This window comes from Mercenaria mercenaria, chromosome 9, assembly GCF_021730395.1.
Source record: "Mercenaria mercenaria strain notata chromosome 9, MADL_Memer_1, whole genome shotgun sequence".
NCBI lineage: Eukaryota > Metazoa > Mollusca > Bivalvia > Venerida > Veneridae > Mercenaria > Mercenaria mercenaria.
The window spans coordinates 67,270,505-67,295,618 of NC_069369.1; the positions used below are offsets into that span (position 1 = coordinate 67,270,505).

At 37.0% G+C, this 25,114-nt stretch overlaps 2 protein-coding genes across 2 annotated transcripts in view; one reads left to right on the forward strand and one right to left on the reverse strand.

Annotated features, from left to right (window-relative positions):
• LOC123547337 (lipase maturation factor 1-like) overlaps window positions 1-25,114 on the reverse strand; it is a 58,135-nt gene that overhangs the window by 10,948 nt on the left and 22,073 nt on the right. The window contains exon 6 of the mRNA XM_045334357.2: window positions 8,403-8,577. Within this exon, the coding sequence (XP_045190292.2) occupies window positions 8,403-8,577 (175 nt within the window). The remainder of the gene's footprint in view (window positions 1-8,402; window positions 8,578-25,114) is intronic.
• Window positions 13,450-20,384, forward strand: LOC123547083 (uncharacterized). The gene is made up of 2 exons (XM_045333873.2): window positions 13,450-13,805; window positions 17,371-20,384. Exons 1-2 carry the CDS (start codon window positions 13,679-13,681, stop codon window positions 17,937-17,939), a joined length of 696 nt encoding a protein of 231 aa, XP_045189808.2. The 5' UTR covers window positions 13,450-13,678; the 3' UTR covers window positions 17,940-20,384.

Here is a 25,114-nt window from a genome sequence, read left to right on the forward strand (position 1 = left end):
AAGCACATGTCTCCCTCCAATGCATAGTCGTATAGGCAAGAAGTCAATAGGGGACAGAATCGAAAGTTAAAGAAACACTGATGGTTGGCTGTAATAGGGATCATCTACTTGGCATGTCCAATCATCCCACTAAGTTTCAACATTAGGGCCGAGTAGTTCTCAATTTATGAATTGGAAACAGTTTTTCATGTTCAGGCCTCTGTGACCTTGACCTCTGATCAAGTGACCCCAAAATCAGTATTGGTCATCAACTCTGCATGTCCAATCATCCTCTTAAGTTTCAACATTCTGGTCAAGTGGTTTTCAAGTTATTGATCGGAAATGGTTTTCTACAAATGTATGATCAGCCCCCTGTGACCCTGACCTTTGATGGAGTGACCCCTAAAACAAGGAGTCATCTACTCTGTAAGTCCTATCAACCTATGACATCTGAAGGTTTTGGATCAAGTGGTTCCTAAGTTATTGATCGGAAATGGTTTTCCATGTTCAGGGCCCTGTGACCTTGACCTTAAACAGAGTGACCCAAAAATCAATAGAGGTCATCTACTCTGCATGTCCATTCATCCTATGAAGTTTCACCATTCTGGGTGAAGTGGTTCTCAAGTTATTTATCGGAAATGGTTTTCCATGTCCAGGCCCATGTGACCTTGACCTTTAACAAAGTGACCCCTAAATCAATAGGGTAATCTACTCTGCATGTCCAACTATCCTATGAAGTTTCAACATTCTGGGTGAAGTGGTTCTCAAATTACTGACCGGAAATGGTTTTCCATGTTCAGGGCCCTGTGACCTTGATCTTTAATAGAGTGACCCCAAAATTAATAGGGGTCATCTACTCTTCATGTTAATCATCCTATGAAGTTTCAACATTCTGGGTCAAGTGGTTCTTAAGCTATAGATCGGAAATGGTTTTCCATGTTCAGGCCCCTGTGACCCTGACCTTTAACAGGGTGACCCAAAAATCAATAGGGGTCATCTACTCTGCATGTCCAATCATCCTATGAAGTTTCAACATTCTGGGTCAAGTGGTTCTCAAATTATTGATCAGAAATAGTTTTCCATGTCCAGGCCCATGTGACCTTGACCTTTAACAAAGTGATCCCTAAATCAATAGGGTCATCTACTCTGCATGACCAATCATCCTATGAAGTTTCAACATTCTGGGTCAAGTGGTTCTCAAGTTATTGATCGGAAATGTTTTTTCAGACCCCTGTGACCTTAACCTTTGATGGAGTGACCCCAAAAACAATAGGGGTCGTCTGCTCCATAAGCCCTGGCAACCTATGAAGTTTGAAGGTTCTAGGCCAATTGGTTCTCCAGTTATTGATCAGAAATGAAGTGTGACGGACGGACAGACAGGGCAAAAACAATATGTTTCCCCCCATCGAATCATGAATGCATTTTGTGCTGACATACACCTGAAAGCACCAATGATTGTTTGTTTTAAAAAAAAATGTCGACTGTCCATTCAATTATCTTCAATTTAATTTGATGTGGTAATATTTATCTTAAATCTTAAAAGTTAATGACTGGGCTACGTCTACAACAAGAGCTGTCTATTTGACTCTAAGCTGAACAAGGGCCACAACTGTGCAAAGGCTCAAGTAACTGAATTATCTTATCACAATTTATTTCAAATTATTATTTTATTACAGTATCATAATGACTAGCATGCAAAACTTAACCCAGATAAGGGTCATAATTTCAATAAATTTCAAACAAGTGTTCTGTAACATGGGTATGTTAGTTTAATCATATTTTATTGCTCTGTTTCAAAGATACACACAATAGTACATACACTTTTAACACACAACTAAAAACAAAAGGGTTGGTCTACGAGTTATTTCAACATGGGTATGTAAGTATGTCTGCTGAGAAGAATTTCTTTTTCACAGTTTCAATCCTTGATCAACCTTGATAGTTAGTTGCATGCAAAACTTTTCTAAGTCAGAAAAGGGACATAATTTGTACTAAACCAACAAAGAGTTTTCGAATTTGGTTATTTCAGTATGTTTGATGACTGACAGCCCTATACTGTATCCTGATGACCATTTCCCTTGCTGTTTGGCTCGAGCACGAACTAGAAAAAGCTAACAGAATGGGGCTCCCTCTGTTGTAATGGGTTTGCAAGAAGTCCCAATGTTGTTTATACTCATGTAAATGTACAAAAAATGGCCTTCAATCCTTCTATTCATTTTTTTTTACGTTGTTTGCTTTCCATGAGCATCAAAGAATCAAAATAAATGTCAGGATATCAATTTTTTTAGCATCTAAATAGAACAATCAAACAGACCCAACCTTGTTAAAGTAGTTAAAGGTGAGAGTTTCAAATAAGCTTTCAGCTTCCTGCTCAATCCTGTATGCCTTTTTGATATATGTACATGTTGTTAATGAACTGTGATTAATAAAATATTGTTTAAACCAAAGTAGTTCTGCACTTTTGGATAAAAAAAATTCTACAATGTAGAATTTGACTAAACCTTGATTTTTTGCTAGACTGATTAAAACAAGAGCGCCGCCAAGCGGGGCAATATACGCCTGAAGGCTTACATCATAGGATGGGAGCAAAATTTTAAGAACTTGACTGTTGTAGCCCAAAGGACTGGAACAACAAAATGAAAACTTCAAAAAACAAATCTAAGTCCACAAAAAAAAAAAAATTCAAAGTCTACAAAAAAATCCTTATCAGGTACAGGTATGTAAAAATAGACCTAAAAATTGGAAGTACCATCAATGTTGTACCACAGAAAAGTGGTCTTGGTTTTTCCCTACGGCCAATAATAAAAGTTTCAAAATAAGCTATTTATAGTAACATAAAAGGTAGTAATTCAAAAAAAAATATTGTAAGTACAATATTAAGTACAAAAAAGAGATCTGCCAAATAAAAACAAGAGCACTGCAATGCAGAGCAATATACACAAAGCAAAGTCATATATGACCTTTGACCCTTAAACGTGACCTTGACCTTGAAGCGAGTCAACCGGAACATGCGCTCTGCACATTATCTCAGTGTGGTGAATATTTCTGCCAAGTTTCTTTGAAATCCTTCCAGCAGTTCAAGAGTTACAGAGCGGACACAAAACAAACTGATAAGACTTTTGACCCCTAAGTGTGACCTTGACCTTGAAGCGAGTCATCCGGAACATGTGCTCTGCACGTCGTCTTGGTGTGGTGAACATTTGTGTCAAGTTTCTTTGAAATCCTTCAAGGGGTTCAAGAGTTACAGAGCGGACACAAAACAAACTGATATGACCTTTGACTACTAAGTGTGACCTTGACCTTGAAGCGAGACATCCAAAACATGCGCTCTGCACATCATCTTGGTGTGGTGAACATTTGTGTCAAGTTTCCGTGAAATCCTTCAAGGGGTTCAAGAGTTACAGAGCAGACACGAAATTGCTAACGGACGTTCCTACATATGGATACTTATGTGGCTACTCTTTTGTTCTCTCTATTGTTCTTTAAGCCACGTAAGAGAAAAATAGCCACATAAAAGCCTTACGGAATGAATGACATCAAAGAAAAAGTACAGTTACATATTGTTCCTATAGCCACCTAAGTATGCAAATGTGAGCTTGGACAGACGGACGGACAGACGGCCACCAACGTCATAACATAATACGTCCCTTCGGGCGTATAAAAATTTGGACCTCACACAAGTTTTCATAATGGGAGTAGATGGGAAAATAACAATTTTGAAAACATATTCACGAATAGAATTATTTCTACAATGTAGATTTAATTGAACAAATGTGACAATTCAAAATAAACTTGAGCAAGCGATTTCAAAGCCTTATACAGTATTCAGCTAACTTGTCCCCTTTTGTTTGAGCATTAACTAGAAACGAAATGAGGGTCCCTCTGTTGTAAGTTTTGTGCACAAGGTAAATTTACGACCCTGGCATAACAACCAATTTAAAATAAACATAGTATACTAAGAAGACAGGGACGATTGATGAAAAAAAAGGGTAAATTAGCAGGGCTGTTATTTGCTTTTATAGTAGGGGCCTTTTAACCCTTACCCTGCTAAATTTCTATAATGAACTAGTACATCTTCAATTTGGACAGTACCATTAACCGTTAAAAGGTGTGCTTGCTAAAAAGATACTGACTAAATGGGGAACAGTGCAGATCTTGATCAGACTGCATGGATGTGCAGGCTGATCATGATCTACACTGGTCGCAAAGGCAGAATCAATCGTGTCTAGCATGATAAGGGTTAAAGACTTTTTTCAATCATAAGATGTATTTTAAATCATGAACAAGGCAGTCTGAAAGACAGCTAAATCCCCCGCCACTGTTATGGATAGTGAAAGGCTAAACCTTTGACCTTGAGCTGTGACCTTGACCTTCAACTGACATGGCTGACTCATGAATTCTGCACATCGTCTTGATGAGGTGATCATTTGACCAAAGCTTCATGAAAATCCTTCGCAGGGTTTAGGAGATACAGAGCTCAAACCTTTGACCTTGAGTTGTGACCTTGACCTTGAGTTGACATGGCTGAATCATGAGTTCTTGATGAGGTGATAATTTGACCCAAGTTTGATGAAAATCCTTCAAGGGGTTTAGGAGATACAGAGTGGACACAAAATGGAAGGCTCAAACCTTTGATCTTAAGCTGTGACCTTGACCTTGAGCCAGCATGGCTGACTCATGAGTTCTGCACATCGTCTTGATGAGGTGATCATTTGACCCAGGTTTCATACGAATCCTTCAAGGTGATTAGGAGATACAGAGCGGACACAAAATGGAAGGCTCAAACTTTTGACCCCCGAGTTGTGACCTTGACTTTGAGCCAACATGGCTGACTCATGAGTTCTGCATATCATCTTCATGAGGTGATCATTTGACCCAAGTTTCACGAAAATCCTTCAAGAGGTTTAGGAGATACAGAGCGGACACAAAATGGAAGGCTCAAACCTTTGACCCTAAGTTGTGACCTTGACCTTGAGCCAGCATGGCTGACTCATGAGTTCTGCACATGGTCTTGATGAGGTGATCATTTGACCCAAGTTTTATAAAATTCCTTCAAGGGGTTTAGGAGATACAGAGCGGACACAAAATGGAAGGCTGAAACTTTTGACCTTGAGTTGTGAGCTTGACCTTGAGCCGACATAGCTGACTCATGAGTTCTGTACATCATCTTGATGAGGTGATCATTTGACCAGTTTCATGAAAATCCTTCAAGTAGTTTAGGAGACATGGAGCAGACACGGAAGTGTTACGGACAGACAGACGGAGACCATTCCTATAACCCCCCACCACTCGTGGCGGGGGATTAAAAATGACAGCCTTAGAAATTCCTTCCCCTCTTAGTAAGTATGCCCCTCTCTCAGCCCCCACCCTCCCATAAAAAAAAATATGCTTTTATTTAGATTGTAGACTGAAAATATCAATAGCTGAGGAAAATTTCAAGGACAGTTATCAATACTGAACCATAACTTTCACCAGCAATGCATATACCTTATTGAGACATCAACAATCACAATTCATCAAAAAGAGACTTTGTCATGTTATGCATGTGCATTACATGTTTTTTTAATAGTCTGATCAATTATTACACCAATAAGACAAATTCTCACATCAAGTTGCAACAAGTAAGGTACACTCATAGCAATTATTTTAATTGCAATGTCATCCCTAGATCAGAGCTTAGATAAATTCTTTTAAACATCTTCCTTAAATGGATCATTAAATTAAAGCTATCAAAAACATGCCTTCAAATGTTTTTGTTTATGAACGTAACCCTATACTGAGTAATGTAATTCACTTAATATTTAAACATCGTCATTAAAACCTCGTTTACCATTTATCCTTTTCTTTTCATGTTTTTGGGGAAAACGCCCATATACCGGTAATACTAGAAGTTCATTCTCCTGCTAATGTGGGAGTGTTGATTTTCTTTATTATTTTTTTTTGTGGTGGTGGAGGGGGTTGGGGGGGGGAGTGGAATTTTGGGTAGGGGGTTAACATCACATCAACACAATTACATGTCTTTAAGTTTATGGTGGATGGCGGCCCTCTGGGGCCCCTCCGTGCATAATTTCATCATGGGCTACAGCATCTTGGTAGACCCACTGACCTTCCGTAAGCAAGCTAGATGGTTTCCCTACAAGAACAATTCAAAGCCCAGTTCGGTGAGGGGCAAATGATTAGAACCGCGCCATGGGAAAACCAACATAGTGGGTTTGCGACCAGCATAGATCCAGACCAGCCTGCGCATCCGCGCAGTCTGGTCAGGATCCATGCTGTTCACTAATGGTTTCTCAAATTGCAGTAGGCTTTAAAAACGAACAGCATGGATCCTGACCAGACTGCGCGGATGCGCAGGCTGGTCTGGATCCATGCTGGTCGCAAACCCACTATGTTGGTTTTCCCATGGCACAGCTCATTTGATGTCAATGACCTTAACCAACCACACGGCCACTGAGGCCCCATGAAGGAAGTGAAGTAAGTTATACTATATCAAGTGTTCCTTTTAGATAAAATTTTATTTTAAGGTTAATTCTGCTGCTAAGGCAACTGACTGTCCGGCTTCCTTAAATATAAATTCCTGAATGACAATTTACTGTAAAAGCATATATTTTCGCTGGGTCAAAATTTTCGGAATTTGAAATTTTGAGTATGTTCGTGAGGTTTAATATTTGCGAAATTGTAAAAATGGTATCCTACTTGAACTAATGGTGAATATTTATGTGAGGAAAAATTTTTGTGGGAAGTAGGGCCTCTCGAATATAGCGAAAATTAAACCCTTGCAAAAATTTCTGCTTTTACAGTAAGTCAATGGTAGAAGTAGATTTTTTTCTAAAATAAGTAGTACATGCTGAAGGCTATGTCGAGTCAGTTTCATGTATTTAAAATGATTTCAAAAAAATACTGAGCATAAAACATTGAATTTTGTCTGGCTGCTGGTTTCCTATTCAGCACCAATTTTTTGAAATGACGATAAATATCATTTTATTTACATTCACTAAAATTTAGCTGTTCATTTGATGTATAAAGCATTTGTTTTCTTGGGTTTAAAGTCGTACAGATATTGAAGAGGACAAAATCTGCTCATCAAAAACAATATTAGACAGTTGCTGGGCGTTTTTCTTAAATTTCATTCTGCGTTTTTTTTTTTGCAACCATTCATTCAAAATTTGGGACAGGATACAAACAGTATGCAACAGATCTAATTTTGTAAAAATCTACAGTCTAATTCATGAAAGAAGTTCTTCAACAAGACTTAAGAAGAGTTTAAAAGCATTCATTACAACAGTTTCTGAGATACCTGCTTATGTGCAAAATTTCACGAAATTTCCTAAATGAACAAGAGCAGGTAGAAGGATAGTGTGCTAGACTATTAAACAAGAACTGTTCCTAATGTAGTCAATGCTTGACTATTTGAATTGTTGTCCCAGAATATGTATGTACTTGCATGTAACACTTTTACCAGGATTTTCTAAGTCCAAAAGGGAGTATAATTTGGCCAAAATGCATGTCAGAGGGTTTTGGGATTGATGCTATAACAAACTGTTTTAATTATCACGTCACTATGTGAAGTTTCAATCATTAGTACTGCATAGTTATTGATGATAGACAAGTCCAAAAGGGAGTATAATTTGGCCAAAATGCATGTCAGAGTTCTGGGACTTGATGCTATCACCTAGTTTTATTACCCCGATCACACATGTGAAGTTTCAATTCATTATCTGCATTAGTTTTGATGATAGAAAATCCTGGTTAAAGTTTTGCTTTCAAATTAATATCTCCAAAACACACAAGCAAATGGAAGTGGGGACAGTTGGACAGATAGACGGATGGGCATAAAAGCTGGACCAGTTACGCAGAATGATGTTTGAAGATTTTCTTCTACTTCTAGCTCTCCTGGCCATATTTTCTGACACTTCAAACAATTTTAACAGTCTTGGACAATGGTCACAAAAAATATTTGAGTGAAATTTTAAAATCTGTTAGACAGCAGGCAGCTCCTGACAAGAAGATCTTCAAAATATACTGAAAATAGACCACATCCTCCGATTGTCATGGTTTTTGACAAGTGTGATAAATTTGAAAAAATCTTGTTAGAGAATCATCTAAGGAACATTTCTATGAAATTATTTCTAAATCTGCCCAGCAGTTTCTGGGAAAGGGAATTTGGCAACCAGAATTCTGCATGGAAAAGATTTCTTTGAACAACTTTGGCAGATGACCATCCAAGGCTTACAACCATGCAGTTTCATCAACTTTATTCTAGCAGTTTCAGAGTAGATATCATTTACATAAAATGTTGAAGGAAGGGCAGATGGACAAACAGATAAGAAAGTAAGTGATCTGCTGAGCTGAAAATGGAACCCATTGGGGTCAAAATCGTAACTTGAACCTTAAAGGCCCTGCAATTCATTGTGACCTCTTACCTGCTTTAAGTTTTGGGGCTTTCCCTGATTTTTCTTCATGCTGAATGGCAGCGACTTCCTTCCGCATGGATTTTGAGAACATCCATGCAATACTGGAGTCATCAAAACAGGCCAGACTTGGTAATATTGTCAACCAATTCAGGAAACTGAGATTTCCACTGATTATTAAAACTACCTGTAAAATAAAAACAATTGTCTTGTTTAACCTTGGAATAAAATGCCAGTACAAATGCCATTTTCTCTTATCACAATAGGAGCTTTTTGTTTTTGAACAAGAGGCAGTCTGGGTTAGCTTCTTCTATTAGTACAATAGGATTTCTACCTACAGTTAGCTTTTTCTTTAAGCAGAATAGGTAGGTCTACTGTAAGTTCTCTTTAAGTATACATTTATAGTTTATCCTGCTAGTTTTTCCATCAGTTCAATACATGGTTCCAATGATTAGCTTTTTCTTCAAGTACAAAAGGCATCTCCACAAGTTAAGTTTGTTTTCTTGAAGTGCCACAGGTATAGTTCTACCTTAAGCTTTCCTTAAAGTACAATTAATATCTTTTTTCCTAGTACAACAAATAACTCTAATGGTTAGCTTTTTTTCTGTTAGTACAAAAAGCAGCTCCACAAGTTAACTTTTCTTTTAGTACCACAGGTAGGTCTAGTTTCAATACAATAGATATCTTCTCTATTAGTACAAAAGGTAGCCCGGCCACTTAGCTTTTTCGGTTACCGTAGATACCCGTGTATAATGCGCACCCCCGATTTGCGCCCAAAATCCTGAGAAAAAATATTTTTGTTCAATTTTGAGGTAAATTGAAAATGAAAGTTGGATTTACATCAGCACCGAAAATAAATTACCTCTGCGGCTTAGTCTTGCTGTACTATCAATTTTTTGTTTTCTTGTAAATAAAACCATTTTTTATGAATATTAAATAGAAAGCAATTGTTTTCAATATCTTGGAATGGTATCTTTCAGAATGAAGTCAACTTCTCAATTCAAACTGATATTAAAGGTGTGATCATCCTATGTTACGATCTGTAAAACTTCATAGATCAAATGGCCATTAATTATCGGTAATTAGCGTGATGCCTCGTGTCAGTTTTGTTGTTCAGTTTGATCTCGGTTAAAAATTATAGTCAATCTTTTATAAATACAACTGAATTAATATAAAATGAATTTTGTTTAAGGATAAATAAAGTACTATCATCTAATACCTTATACCAGCAGTGGTCCTGCATCGTATAAAGATAATACAGAATGTAACGGCAATCGCAGATTTTAGCCTAGACAATTAGTGCAGAGAGTAGATTCCCTTTACCAAAATGGCGAAAATCGTAAACAATCTTGTTTTGAAGCTGGAAAATTGTCTATACCTATGTATAATGCATACCCATGATTCGGGGGTGGTCCCGGGTGTCAAAAAACTGTGCATTATACACGAGTACCTACAGTAGTACAATAAGCAGCTTGACAGGTTAGCTTTTTTCTTTGTACAATAGACAGCTCCACCACTTAGCTTTTCTCTTTTACTTTATACAACAGATAGCTCCACCACTTAGCTTTTTCTCTTTGTACAGTAGATAGCTCGACCACTTAGCTTTTCTCTTTTTACAATTGATAGCTCCACCACTTAACTGTCCTCTTTGTATAATAGATAACTCCAACAGTTAGTTTTTCTCTTAGTGCAATGGTAGGTGGTTCCACTAGTTAAAGCTTGTTCTATCAATTTTGTACATTTGGTAGCAGTGATTTTGTTTGCTATTTTTATAACCAAATACAGGCTATTTCCCCTAGCCTGAAAAAGCTATATTTTCCCCTATTTTTTTTTTAATTTTCCCCCTTTGAATTTGAAGAAAATGTTCTGTAATATGCATAGAGATTAATTTAACAAAAATTGGTGAAGCTGCCCATTTCTCCCCTTCCAACAGCCACACTGCTCCTATGCTTATGTCCTATACCATTCAAGCAGGCCTCTGTTATAAATTTGTTTTGTTATAACAAAACTCACAATCTGGAAAAATTACCCAAACAAACAATCTAGTAATAAGAATCAAAATTGTTTTCTTTGAAACAGGGTATAAAATAGTCTAACTTCATTTGCAGGTCCTGTCAAGTTCAAGCTAACGAAGTTCTATTGTACTTAAATAGGAAATACTCATCACTTTTAGTTGGGACTCGAGTTTTGAAATGTTTCAATAAGCAACTTATAAACTCATTAAATTACTTGTAGGTCTGGAATGTATAACATCAGGGTAATTATTCATAAAAGGGGGCCAAAATGACCCAAGATTGCTCACCTGAGTTTCACAGCTAATTTGGTAGAGTATAAATTTGAGAAATTATTTTGTATTCAAGCAAGTTTTTTCTAACAAAAAGAGACTTTTAATTTTATGTTACATATATACAGGAAAAAGTTAATACTGTGTAATATTTTAATTTCATGGCCATGAAATTTCATGGTTTGTTTTGGCCCAAACTGGTATTCTGCGGAAACAAATTTGTTATTTTCAATTTTATTCATTGGGATTTAAAATTGAGGAATGATGCTTTAACAAAATCTATGAAAACAAGTCCCCCATGAACATTGATAATGTCACAGTATGCCCTCTGGTGGCCAAAAACCAGAAAAATTTAAACAAGCTTGGTATAGGGTCACCAAGGGAGGTTACTCTAACTGAATTTATGACAACTTGTTCTAAAAGTTGAATAATTGTATGAAATCATAATTTCAACTTTTATCAATTTATATAAATTACATGTAAATAAACATAATTTATACATAAATATGTAAAGTCTATATCATTTGATTGTCTGCATTGAGTCTAAATGCTTGATGATTGCTTTTATTGGTATACGCATAGCCGTCTGCCCGAACAAAAGCGAATATTTACATTTGCCCTACTCTTTTCCATTGAAAATTATGACGTTCATTTCATATGAACAGCAAAAGGAAGTGGCGCGAAATTTACGTCATCGCTGCTTAGTGATAACCGACTGCTGTTTTGACAATGTCCGCATATAGTCAGGGTGAACGTTCCTTAGAAGACGTCACAGTTGTTCCGTCTAGTGAACAGAATGGCCAGGAAGCTAATTTTAATTTTAAATACCACAAAATATGTGCAATTTATAATATAATCTTCTTTACAAATGGAATGGAAATATAATGTAAATATAAGAAATGAAACTATTTTTTCAGCGTTCATGCGAAATGAACGACAGAATAGGATTGGCAAATTAAACATGAAGCCGATCCTATTCTGTCGTTCATTTCGCATAAACACCGAAAAAAAATCATTTCATTTCTTAATTACATTAACAGTTTTTGTTGGGTGTGAATAAACCTGCCAATACAAAAGATTTTTTAGGAGCTCTATTTGTTGTGACAGTTTATTGAAAGAGTTTGAATGAAATGTTGAAATGACTTTCAAATTGATGAAATAACTGCCAACATGCAGTTGAGTAATTTGTCAAGTTAACATAATTTCAAGCAAGGCGATTATAGTGTGCATGACTTGTTATAATAAATAAAATGATATATAACGGTAGTCCCCTGTGTTGTGAGCATCTGAATTATTTATGATTACCTTATTTATACCCGATTATGGTGGTGCAATTTTCAAAACATGTGCTAGAAAGCAGACAATCAGAAAGGCAGTCAAGTATACTCTACAGAAAAAAACATTTCTGCGGAAATATCATTTCGGGTTTCATGAAAATGTGCGAATTTAAAAGAACCAGCGAATTCAAAGCCCTATACAGTATACATATACATTAAAACGGAATAATCTAATGGACTTTGGTAGAGATTCACCCAAAGAATATTTGTGCAGAACTTTTTAAAATCAACTCAACAATTTCTTACAAATAGAATCCCAAAGTTTCCACTCAAGCCATTTTAAGGAAAACCTGACTGGTCACCATGTTTTTAACAGTGGCATGATCTTAAATCAATTTTGGAAGAGAATCATCCAAGGCACATCTTCTATGAAATTATTTTAAAATTGGGCCAGTTTCATTCAAGATGAGGAAACTAGCTGTGTCCCTCAGCAGTCATGTTTTTAATAAAAATCATGCCAGCTTGAAATATTTTGGTAGAGGGTCATCTAAGCAACCTTACTATCAAACTATTTTAAAATCGGGCCAGCAGTATTAGAGAAAATTTTTCTCAAGACTTTTTTCCCCATTCTTTTGGTTGCTGTGGCACTCAGAATTCTCTATGTACTACCTTGATTTGAAAGAATATGAAAAAGGGCCACTCAAGGAACATTCCTTTGAAGTTTCATTGAAACTGACTTGGTGCTTTAGGTGGAGATGATCTTTCAAGCAATTCCTGACTTCAGATGGACGAACAATGGATGGACAACGAACAGACATTTATCACGTTTGATGTCGCAGGAGTGAAATAAAGCCATTACAAAATAAATTTTGACAATACACTAGTGTAATAAAGCTTTGACATTGACATCGTTTATTTATAGGATACATTGGGCGAATTTACTTGGTCTATAATAGGGAAAGAAAGAAGAAATTTTGATGTTTTTACAGGAAAAGCTTACATATGATAAAAAGAATATTACATTTGTGTCTTTCCACATTGAATTTATTATACTCGTTGAATAAAATTGACAAAGTGCTCGACAGAGCCTGGCATTTTATCATTTTATTCAACTTCTTTAACCCTTAGCCTGCTGCAGGCGAATTTAACAGCCTTTGCAAACAGCTTGGAACCAGATCAGACGCCGATTAAATCGGCGTCTGATCAGGTTCCAAGCTGTTTGCTACTCTGACAATATTTCTTAAAATTTTGGAGCAAACCGAATGAACTTTACAATTTTAGCAGACGACATTTCCAGCAGACGACAGTTTATCTAGCATGCTAAAGGTTAATAAATTCAATATGAAAAGACACTCATGTAATATCCTCTATTTAATGCTCACCATATGAATTTTAGGCAAAAAACCATCTTCTGAGCTGCTGGAACAAATCAATGAAATGTTTGTTTGTACAGGGTATTGCAATCCAATTGCATCCAACCTTGATGGTATTCAAAATAATAAAGATTAATTTTTCATATTAATCTCATTTATTATGGCTCAATTGAACTGGTCAACTATTTATTTTTAAGCTTGTCCTAATTTTATATTTGTCGCCTGCTGTTCATAAACCTTGACGATGCATGCAAATCACGTGACATATAGGTATAAATGTAAAAGTCGCCGTGTTCTGTCCTCTTTCAATGCCAGTAAATCGAAGTATAGATACTAGTATACACAGTATTCACTATGTCTGCGCGTGGTAAAGGGTCACGGAGAGGAAGGAGGAGGAGGAATGAGCCTGACATCCCTACACAGGACAGAAATAAGCGCCAGAGACGGTCATTTGATAATGACAATTCTGCCGAGGATAGAGGTAGGAACGCTTCTGTTATTGATTTTGAAGAAATTTTACGAGCGTCCGATGTAATGCCACGTAGTACCCACGTGGCTGATAACGCTACCAAGGTCACGAATAGTAGTTCTGCTGTAACACATGAATGTATTGGCGGTCCCGCTAGAATTACAGATACAAATAACGAAATTGCAAATGCCGATTCGAACCTTGTGAATGTTGTAGCTAACTCTACTAGCTGCACGGATACCAGCAGTACTCTTAGAGAAAATGAGCTGATTTTCTTACCACATGTTGATAATCTGCCCAGGCAGACTAGTGATGACATAGCTATGCATGTACCATCCTCTTTAAAACAACGCATTTGTAAAAGTGAATACATTAACTTAGCTTTGTTGTTAAAGGGTGCGGTGGAGTTGGCCGACTACAATAACAGTAGTGTATTGTCTCTGTCTGGTAGCGGTAAAATTGAATGCCGCCCAAAAGAGTGTAGGGATGAAATAGGCTCGATTGAAAAATGGTCGGACGCTTTTATAATATACATGGATATCTACCTGTCGGCCCATCCTCATAAACTTCACGAACTACTGCATTATTTTTTCATTATAAGAGAGTGTGCGGCATCTCACGGGGGTACATTCTGGAAAAATTACGATCAACAATTTAGAAGTAGGCAAGCCTTAATCCCTACGTCGTGGTCGGCGATCAATCAAGATTTATGGTTACGATGTATGCCATTCCGTAATGAAAACATTGTAAGCGTGGCAAGACCAAAAAATGTCTGTATTGATTTTAACAAGGGTCAGTGCAGGTGGCCGAATTGCAAGTTCATGCATACCTGTTTTAATTGCAACAGGGGTCATCCAGTAACTAGTTGCACGCCCGGGTCGAACAAATTACCCAACTTACGAAACACTGGTAGCGCTGTGCCTGGTACAATGCCGGTTCAATCTAATTATCAGTTCGGTGGGTCCGAAATAGGTATGTTTCGGGGACAATCACGTGGTTCATTTCCAAGAGCCCGACCATATCAAAGGTCAAACAGAGGCACATTCAAACGCCAGTAGCTGCACACTGCACAAAAAAGCTCCTGCGCCCATTAAACTTCCTGTATTAGAGCAATGGTTGCTAAATTATGATTCGCCAGATTCTGAAATATTGTTATCAGGGTTTTTGAATGGTTTTAAAATAAACTTTAACGGTCCGCGTAACATACGTTTTTCAAAAAACCTAAAATCCATCTTAAAATTTCCAGAAATTGCCCAGCAAAAAGTTGACAAAGAAATTACAGTAGGAAGAGTTGCGGGTCCTTTTGATTACGTCCCTTTAAACAATCTTCAAGTGTCGCCGATAGGTATTGTGCCAAAGAAAACGGAAGGTGAATACAGACTCATTCATCATCTGTCATATCCCGAGGGTTTATCTATAAATGATTACATTGACCCAGATTTGTGTTCGGTGAAATACACAGAATTTGACGAGGCAATATATATGGTTCAGGACCTAGGTCGTAACTGCTATTTGTTTAAGATGGATATAAAAAGCGCTTTCAGGCTTCTCCCAATACATCCTGACGATTTCGAACTATTAGGTTTTTCGCTAAATGGAAAGTATTTTTTCGACAAGTGTCTACCTTTCGGATGCAGCATTTCGCCTTGTCTGTTTGAAAAGTTTTCTACCTTCCTAGAATTTGTTATCAAAAATCGCATTCCGAATAAGCAGTTATTACATTATTTGGATGATTTTTTAGGAGGTCATAAAACAAAAGATGGGTGTAAACAAAGCATGCAAATATTTACAGATAGTATGCAAGAAATTGGGGTACCTTTAGCAGACGAGAAAACCGAAGGTCCTTCCCAAGTACTGGTGTTTTTAGGTTTAGAGTTAGACTCTCAGGATTTGGTAGTATGGATTCCTTTAGAAAAGCTGCATGAAGTTGTAGAAAAAATCCTACAAATAGTTTCAAAGAAGTCGGTAAAACTAAAAGACATGCAATCTTTAATTGGCAGTCTTAATTTCTGTTGCCGTGCAATCACAGTGGGAAGGCCTTTTTGCAGGCGCCTTATAAACTCTACCTGCGGTATAAAGCGTCCATATCACCACGTTAGAGTAAATAACGATATGAGGTGCGATTTGAAAATGTGGCTGGAATTTTTTAAACACTGTAATGGGATATCTGTATTTCACGATAGGTTCTGGATCACAAATGACGATGAGCAATTTTTTACGGATAGCTCGGGTGGTATAGGTTTCGGGATTTGGTTTAAGGGGCACTGGTGCCAGGAGAAATGGCCAGTATGTTGGAAGAACAAAGGCCTTACAAAAGATATCACGATGTTAGAATTATTTCCAATAGTAGTTGCTACGGTTATATTTGGAAGCGAATTAAAAAATAAGAAAATTCGATTTCATTGTGACAATAAAGCCGTAGTACATGTTTTAAATTCAATGACTTCAAAATCGTCAACTGTGGTGGCTTTGCTCAGGGTACTGACCATGCAGTGCATTCGACACAACTGTCTGATTAAAGCCTTACATATTCCTGGGTCAAAAAACAAGATTGCAGATGCGCTTTCACGTTTTCAGTTGCAGAGATTTCAACAACTAGCTCCGAATGCGGATTCGAACGCAACTCCAATGCCGGCCCATCTTTGGAGTGTATTCAACATAGAGCCAGACAATTGGTATACGCAGGGATTTCCAGAAATACACAATTAGCCTATAATACCGCACTAAACTCGTTTAATGTATTCAGACGATTATACAATTTGCCAATAGTTTGGCCAGCACCACAACAACATATCATTTGGTTTATTACCTACTGTTTTGAACGGTTGTACTCGCCAAAAACCATTTTAACATATGTTTCCGGCTTATCCTTTTACCATAAAATTAATGGTTGGTACAATGTATCAGAAGTCTTTCTTGTACGCAAAATGGTCGAAGGTTGTCGTAGGTTAAGACCGTCTGTTGATAGGAGAGCTCCTATTACAACCCGAATGCTCGATGAATTTTGCAAGATATTACAGACTGTCACTTACAATGAATATGAATCGTTGTTATTTAAAGCGACGTTTACTCTGGCCTATTTTGGGTTGTTTCGGGTCAGTGAACTCGTGTCTACACCTACAATCAATAGAGCTTTATTGATAAATGATCTTGAATTAGGATTGGACGGAAGGTCAATGTCGTTACGGTTAAGGGTTTATAAAAATAACCAATACGGCAATCCTGTTATTATTAGAATACCATGTGAAGATAACCCCGTAATATGTCCAGTATGTAATATAAAGTGTTACCTCCGCTATCGCCCAGATGTAGGTGGGCAGCTTTTTATTCATAGAGATACAAAATCAGTCACTCGTTACCAATTCTCTGCAGTATTGTTGAAATGTTTGAATAAAACCAATTTCAAATCGCAAGATTTTAAAACACACAGTTTTAGAATTGGACGAGCAACACAGTTAGCTATGATGGGTCTGTCCGATAATGATATCATGAAATTAGGCAGGTGGAAATCTACAGCTTATAATTCGTACATAAGAGCAACTAATTTAGACTAGTAAAGTTATTTGTTAACTTACAGATGTCTGGCTTATGGGGGACTCCATTCCATACTGGGCGGGCGTCAGAGCTCAAGCTAGGGGAATGCCAAATTTAAAGCTGCCGGAGGGACACACTATCGCCTGGTGGGGGATCAGAGGAATGGGATGGTCCGACTTTATTCATTGCATACAGTTACCAGTACTTTTTAGATCTGCACCGAAGGTACTCGTATTTCACTTGGGTGGCAATGACGTTAAGACCCATACATTACGGTACATCTTCAAATTAATACAGGAGAGTTTGGAATATACTCAAGGTGCGTTCCCTGATTCTGTTTATGTATGGGTCGATATTCTACAAAGGCTTAATTGGGGATGCACGGATGAGCAAGAACAAAAAGCAGTTGAAAAGAAGAGAAAGAGAATTAATCAGTTTGGCCACAAAATTATTAAAAAAGTTTCACCTACTAAATCTCATGTTCTTCGTATGGATATCGATGCCCAAACCCCCGGTTTTTTCAGGGGCGATGGTGTGCACCTCTCGGACGTAGGGCTTGAAATGTATTTGGACTCGCTCCATGATATGCTAGTGAATATCTTTAAATTGTAAGAATTTTGGGGAAATAAAATTATTTTTTGTTAAAAAAGTGCGTTTTAAAGATGGATTTTATTTTGTGGCGGAAAATTCTTACGCATGGGGGCGGCCAGGAGATAACATAATAATACACCTGTTTTTTACCCCCTATCAACTTAATTTGCCTAGAGTGTCGTCTGTAGGTGGATAACAGTTTATAGGGTTTAAACAAAAAATTCCTGGGTTCTTAAATTATTTTTGGGTTAAAATGAGCTTTAAAGTACTTGCTAGATTAGCTTTGACTAAAGCGGTCTTTAATAGCTCCTATTTTGTTAGGCCGTTCTGTTGCAAAGTTTCAGTATAGTTTCATGTTGCTAGGTACTGCGGCGTACCTTGCGGTTATATCAATTTCGCCGAGCGGCGGCGAGAGTAACACTAATTGTTGGATTAATAGGTACTGCGGCGTACTGCGGCGTACCTTGCGGTTACGTATGTGGTTACATATATATATGACGCCGAGCGGCGGCGTTAGTGTTGTCACAAATGGAATTAATTAGTGGTATTAATGCAACAGGGATGGGGTTCTTGTAAGGTTCGCTCTTGGTCGCTCCTATGCGTATGTCTTTCCATAGTTATTATCTATGGATCGAACAAACTTCATTAGTGTCGTCTGATGAGGTTTAGTTTTCACGTCCGTCATGACCATATCCGCCATTCATATATTTAATAAAAACCTGAAAATACTTGAGTAAACTTGGCTGAATTGTTATGTAGTAATGCAATAGCCGTCAATTAGAAGTATGAACAATCACTTGTTGTTGTTGTCATTTGTGTTTATCAATTTAGTCCTAGAATAATAAAGATTAATTTTTCATATTAATCTCATTTATTATGGCTCAATTGAACTGGTCAACTATTTATTTTTAAGCTTGTCCTAATTTTATATTTGTCGCCTGCTGTTCATAAACCTTGACGATGCATGCAAATCACGTGACATATAGGTATAAATGTAAAAGTCGCCGTGTTCTGTCCTCTTTCAATGCCAGTAAATCGAAGCCCACCCGCCGCACCCTAATAAAACTTTTTATATTGTTTGTCATGTTATGTTACAAATGTGTTAAGGCAATGGAAGTTCAATTTTCTGCCGTTGAGATTTTGTATATTTCAGTTTGTTTCTTCACAATGTATGGCAAATCAGCATTTCCTGGCACTATTGTTGGTATACAAGAACAAAATGGACTTTTTGTTGCCGAATCTCACTGGGAACTTTATCTTGCAAACCGAAGCCAACCAAACTGGAGCGATGAGTCTCATGGAATAAACAAAGGATGGTATCGGTGATGTAAAACTGTAATGCATTTTAATACTAAACAATCGCGGAGTTCAGTGTTCGGATGAATCAAGGCAACAAGACACTGTTACAACATTGTTGTTATAATAACATAGTTATTATACGAAAGTGTGTATAACATTCGTAGAACTGAAACAGGAAAACTTTATGTTTTAAGGGTGTGATTATAGTGATTATGATATCGGTATGACTTTAATATCCACAAGTTTTACTGACGAAGAGACAATGACTATAAACGAAGCGTAAACCAATTATGTGCCGGGATTATTTTACATATAAACTGATTTTGTAATTACGCATACTGTTATGTCTTAATATATCATCATTATGAATATATTGCTAACGTTTCTTGTTTAATTAAGATGTCTATAGCTTTTAATTATTACAGATATACATCTTAGGGAATATTTTCCGTCATGACGGCGGAAAATTCTTACGCATGGGGGCGGCCAGGAGATAACATAATAATACACCTGTTTTTTACCCCCTATCAACTTAATTTGCCTAGAGTGTCGTCTGTAGGTGGATAACAGTTTATAGGGTTTAAACAAAAAATTCCTGGGTTCTTAAATTATTTTTGGGTTAAAATGAGCTTTAAAGTACTTGCTAGATTAGCTTTGACTAAAGCGGTCTTTAATAGCTCCTATTTTGTTAGGCCGTTCTGTTGCAAAGTTTCAGTATAGTTTCATGTTGCTAGGTACTGCGGCGTACCTTGCGGTTATATCAATTTCGCCGAGCGGCGGCGAGAGTAACACTAATTGTTGGATTAATAGGTACTGCGGCGTACTGCGGCGTACCTTGCGGTTACGTATGTGGTTACATATATATATGACGCCGAGCGGCGGCGTTAGTGTTGTCACAAATGGAATTAATTAGTGGTATTAATGCAACAGGGATGGGGTTCTTGTAAGGTTCGCTCTTGGTCGCTCCTATGCGTATGTCTTTCCATAGTTATTATCTATGGATCGAACAAACTTCATTAGTGTCGTCTGATGAGGTTTAGTTTTCACGTCCGTCATGACCATATCCGCCATTCATATATTTAATAAAAACCTGAAAATACTTGAGTAAACTTGGCTGAATTGTTATGTAGTAATGCAATAGCCGTCAATTAGAAGTATGAACAATCACTTGTTGTTGTTGTCATTTGTGTTTATCAATTTAGTCCTAGAATAAATCACTAGTGGTCTATAACCTGTATAGAAATTTTGCATAAAGTGTTTACTTGAGGTATAATAAAACTAGATGGTACAAATAGAGGACAGGGTAAAATTAGGTACTTAGGAATGTAAAAATATTCTAAACATGATGAAATGGAAGATATTATCCTCGGTTAATGTCAGGTTTACTGATAACATTGTTATGCATTATGATTTCAAATAAAACACCCATTAGCAACACCTATGCTCCATTGCCGACATGTCTACAAATCTCATTTTAACAGACATATATCATTTATATGTAATAAGCTGGAGTTTAATGTACTTTTATATCATAATAATGATAGAACATATCTCCTCACTTTGAAAAAAATGTTTTATGTACTTACATTATTATACTGAAAAAATATTTAAACTGAAGCGGACATAGCAAAAAATGTTTAATTGGTCTGAAAATGGACAAAGAACAGACTTACGACACTATGGAAGGCAAGAGGGTCATTGCTAACTGCCAAATGCTAATTGTGTCACATTAAATACTAAATAGGCATTTCTAGTCTATCCCAAAGATGAGTTGTATACCTGGGGACATCTCAAAATATTCAAGTGATATAACATGGTGTAAGAGTAACATTAATGCCACGACTTTATTCATATATTTTACACCAGTCTGGTGGTTAATATCTTATTCTGGATATGTTATCACTTAGTTTTAAATGTTTTAGAGTGTAGCTGTACACATATATGAACTCCCCGAGCATTTGAGTAATGTTAGATAGTTGTTTTAAATTAAGACTTGTGTAACCATGTTTAAAAAAAAAATAAAGGTAAAAAAATATCAAACAAAATTTTAAAATAGATAAACATAGTTTGACTATAGAATTTAAGAAAAGGCTGCATTATACGGAAAGGCATTAGTGCCAGCTACGTGTTATTTAATAAAGTAACTACGTTACTCATAATTTCAAGTAACATACTTAACTAACTCTATATTTCCAACAGTTTGAGATACCTTACCCAAAATTTCATCTTGTAAGTTCGACATTTCGAATTAAGTAACTCGAAAATTGGATTAATTAATATTTAATATTCAAAATTTCAACTTAGTATCTGAAAAGTTTGTCTGAACTATTATATGATTGCGATAACAGGTATTGCAAGTTATTTTATTTTGTTCTGTCGCAGTGACATAATGACAATCATCTTTATGATGCCCTACCAAACGTCGCCATGCAAAACATCCTTTTGGCGCTCAGTCAAATGTCGCCTCGCAGAACGTTGCCCCGACTAGCATCGCCCCATCGAACGTCGTCCCGCCAAATGTGCCCCGTTGAATGTCGCCTTGCCAAATGTCGTTATAGCACCTGGCAACTGTCGTCCTGCGCAAAGTCTCACTGCTGAACGTCGCTCTACTAAACGTCATGCGCCTGACTTTAGGGCCTGTGTTTTGCATAACACTAGCCGTTTTTGTTTTTTGTTTGTTTTTGGGTTTAACGCCGTTTTTCAACAGTATTTCAGTCATGTAACGGCGGGCAGTTAACCTAACCAGTATTCCTGGATCCTGTACCAGTACAAACCTGTTCTCCGCAAGTAACTGCCAACTTCCCCACATGAATCAGAGGTGGAGGACTAATGATTTCAGACACAATGTCGTTTATCAAATAGTCACGGAGAACATATGCCCCGTCCGAGGATCCAACTCGCGACCCCGAGATCCGCAGACCAACGCTCTTACCTACTGAGCTAAGTGGGCGGGCTAACACTAGCCGTACCATTGAGGAAGTAAAAGCAGAATTCTCTACAAGTGTTAAAGTTACTGCTCGGATAATATCTACCATGATGTTTGCCCAACTCACTCACCCAAATGTGGCATTGGCTTTTCAGATAGTGGTCTAGTGTTTGCTCTCACGACAGTCCATCGCACTGAGGCAAGCATAAAGTGAATTTCCAGTGTTGGACAAATTTATAATCTTGATAAAGATTAGACGAGTGGATGGAGGGACGCACGTGTATTGTCCTCTTTCTATATTCCAAGAAAAAAATTGTGTAATTTAAGGCCGTGGGTTGGGAAAGTGCAGGGAGGGGTGAGGGGGTAAAAGCGAGCAATATCCTCTGGTAACACTTCATAAGGGACTTGCAAATATTCCATCAATATTAAAATGTTACTACCTTTTATTTTCAATTTAATTGATACTGCCATGTCATTCCAGAGGGTGGAAAGGCGACGTTTGGCGGGGTGCCATACCAGTGTTTGTTGGAGCGACATCTGGTGAGGTGACGTTTGTTGGGGGCCATAACGACGTTCGTCGGGCCGACGTTTTGCTGGGCGACATTTGGCCGAAGCCATAACGACGTTTGTTGTTGTGCCGCTGCGACAGGAGGAAATAACAAAATGGCACAAATTAGCCACCATATTTCTGTCATTTTGTATATATTGATAGTTACTTGTTAGTAAGTCAAAACTTAAGTCAACATTTTGATTTAGTAAGGCAGATTTCGAATTCTGTATGTGGAAATTTCGAGTAATTAGTTCAAATTTTTATTAACAAAGAAATTTTGAGATAGTTGAAATTTTAATACAAAAAGTCTAATCTCTCTTGGAATTTGGAGACAATAAGTCAAATTTTCTAGTTTGCTCTTCTGTAGGATCACCAATTTCAAATATATAATAAATACTATTTTTCTTAGTAGTTTGAAAAGAAATGACAGCTTCATTTTCTAATACCCCTCTTTGGTCTGTCTTGATTGTGCAGCTCATATAGATAGAACTAGAAGATGCTTTTGTAGAAAAGTGCATGTCTCCCCTAATGCATAGTCGTATAGGCAAGAAGTCAAAAGGTGACAGGAGCGAATGTCAAAGGGACACTGATGGTGGGCTGTAATAGGGATCATCTATTTGGCATTTCCAATCATACCACTAAGTTTCAACATTCTGGGCCTAGTGGTTCTCAAGTTATGAATTGGAAACGGTTTTCCATGTTCAGGCCCCTGTGATCTTGACCTTTGATCAAGTGACCTCAAAATCAGTAGGGGTCATCTATTCTGCATGTCCAATCATCCTATGAAGTTTCAACATTCTGGGTCAAATGGTTCTCAAGTTACTGATCAGAAATGGTTTTTCATGTTCAGGACATAATAAAACTTTGAGGACATAATAAAACTTACTTCTGAAGTCAGAAGCTGTTACAGATTGGTTTTGAAAATGTGATTTTTTAAAGAGCCTATTCACTGTCAAAAAAATAATAAAACATACATAATGAAATAATAAAAGGATTTGATTTCAAATTATCAATTTATAAATCCTTAAAGGTTGATAATAATACCAACAATAAAAGTCATTAAAACATAGTGTTCTGATATGTATTTAAACGCATACAATGTATGTACAAAATTACTGGAAAGCACCGAACTTAAAACATATGTGTTGAGGCACCCTAGATACAGTGAACAATATTATGTGTGTCTCTTGTTTGCAGACACAAACGACTAAAAGAAGTAAAATAATGCTATGTTTTCAATTAGAAATAGTAACAAATCTACCTGATTTATTTTCTAAAACAATGTAAAGTGTTCCTCGCAAATAAATATTCGCTTGCTACAGCCCTGTACATGTGTATACTACAATGCATTTGAACCCCCCCCCCCCCCCCCTGATATTTTATCGGCATACGACATCCAAGTCAGCATCGGGATAGGCTAGAAATGCTTAATACTAAACGCTTTATGTTTGATGTGGAATGATAAGTCAAAAACTTGAATTTTATAGGTCAAGGTTCAGTATTTGTACAATTGTGTAAATGAATGTAACCATTCACATTTGAAAACATATATACTAGTAATTTACTGAAGACCAACAACCATTTAAAGTATGCATTTTATCCATTTCCACTGCACTAGGCCATTACTTTTAAATCACCACTTATTAATATGCATTAATCAACCAGCACTTATATCTTGGAAATTTAACATAGTGAACCAGCTATCCGTACAATATTATGCTGTACCATTTGAGTTGAAAGTCTGCATTTCAAAATATACATGCACATAATATGTGTATATGCATAAATTTATACATTTATGTGTAAATATTTTTGTATGTGCATGCTTCAATATCTAGAGGCACATTTATATGAATGTGTGCGTGTATATAAACATGCTCTTGTAATTACACATGTACATATAAAATTACGTATGCACTCCATATATCTGTGCACATGTATACATGCCTGTACCTTTAATTACGCAAGCTAATATATTTGTAAGCACACATGTATATATACGAGCACCCAGAATTAGACATGCACATATAAAACTAGAAAATGCTTTTGTAAAAAAGCGCATGTCTCCCCCAATGCAAAGTCCTATAGGCAAGAAGTCAATAGGCGTCAGGAGCGAAGTCAAAGAGACACTGATGGTTGGCTGCAATAGGGATCATCTACTTGGCATGTCCAGTCATCCCGCTAAATTTCAACACTCGTGGCAAAGTGGTTCTCAAGTCACTGTTCAGGCTCCTGTGAGCTTGACCTTTGATCAAGTGACCTCAAAATAAATAGGGGTCATCTACTCTGCATGTCCAATCATCCTATTAAGTTTCAACATTGTAGGTCAAGTGGTTCTCAAGTTATTTCCAAAAACTGATTTTACATGAACAGGCCACTGTGACCTTGACCTTTAATAGACTGACCCCAAAATCAATAGGG

Bases quoted from the DNA above. Each gene is read 5' to 3' on its own strand.
- LOC123547083 (XM_045333873.2), top strand. From the start codon at position 13,679: ATGTCTGCGCGTGGTAAAGGGTCACGGAGAGGAAGGAGGAGGAGGAAT. The intron at 13,806-17,370 runs GTAGGAACGCTT...GTTAACTTACAG, and splicing joins CAATTCTGCCGAGGATAGAG to ATGTCTGGCTTATGGGGGAC.